Source organism: Olea europaea, chromosome 13 (genome assembly GCF_002742605.1).
Source record: "Olea europaea var. sylvestris chromosome 13, O_europaea_v1, whole genome shotgun sequence".
Classification (NCBI taxonomy): domain Eukaryota; kingdom Viridiplantae; phylum Streptophyta; class Magnoliopsida; order Lamiales; family Oleaceae; genus Olea; species Olea europaea.
Window position 1 is genome coordinate 4,339,048 of NC_036249.1, and position 916 is coordinate 4,339,963.

Sequence of the window (916 nt, forward strand, 5' to 3'; positions counted from 1 at the left end):
CTAATAGTGATGAGAAACATAATAATGATGATTCTTTTAAAGGTTATATTAATAGTGCCGATATAAAAAATAAAAAAATTCTAAATTGTTTCTATTTTTCTTAGTAATTACAATTTTGTTTGTGATTATTAATTTGATATTATTCGCTATTTCATTGATCTATACTATATTTGTTGCAAGTTAGAATTATATTTTTGTTGAGTTTTTTCATTATGGATTTTTAAATAAGATACATTGGTTTATTATGAACACATTTTTCTTTTTCTTTTCTTTTTTTAATTTTATATTCTTTTGAAATATTTTATTGGTCTGTCTTGAAGCTTATGCCTCAAACAAACAGTTAAAATGCCTCAGTACTTAATTAAGCCCTTTTATAATTTGGTTTAAGATTGTGTCTTTTTATTATAGATTAAAGCACTTTTGAAGGACCGTTTGAGCGGGAAGGCAACAGGTGGATCAAGTGGGAAGTCAGAAACTAGTGCTTCAATAGAATTGAACTCGAGTAATTTTGATGAATCAGTAATTAAAAGCAAAGATCTTTGGATTGTAGAGTTCTTTGCACCTTGGTAAGTTGCCTACTTGAATTCTTATTCTGTCCTTGATCCTATACTTTTAACTCTTTTAATCTGGATGAAATTTAACTAATTTTCTTAATTGCTTTTTCTAACTCGGGTCAGTGCTGAGCATATCATGATTGCAATTTTTTTTCTTCTTAAATCATCACAGACAAAGTCAACATGCATTGGTATATAATGGTAGTAATTCAGTGCATTATTTAGACAGGCATTTAAAACATGAGATCACTATAACGACATAGTTAAAAATAGATAAGAGTTCACATAGGGCTGCAATTGAACCAAGCTAACCTGAGCTGAGTCTTGTTTGGGTTTGGTTTGTTTTCTGCAGGGTGCAGTAC

General features: G+C 29.3%; 1 protein-coding gene across 2 annotated transcripts in view; it reads left to right on the forward strand.

Annotated features, from left to right (window-relative positions):
• The window catches only part of LOC111407333 (protein disulfide isomerase-like 2-3), a 15,902-nt gene that overhangs the window by 3,089 nt on the left and 11,897 nt on the right, over positions 1-916 (forward strand). For both annotated transcript variants that reach the window (XM_023036751.1, XM_023036750.1), the window contains exon 4: positions 409-566. In XM_023036751.1, the coding sequence (XP_022892519.1) occupies positions 409-566 (158 nt within the window). The remainder of the gene's footprint in view (positions 1-408; positions 567-916) is intronic.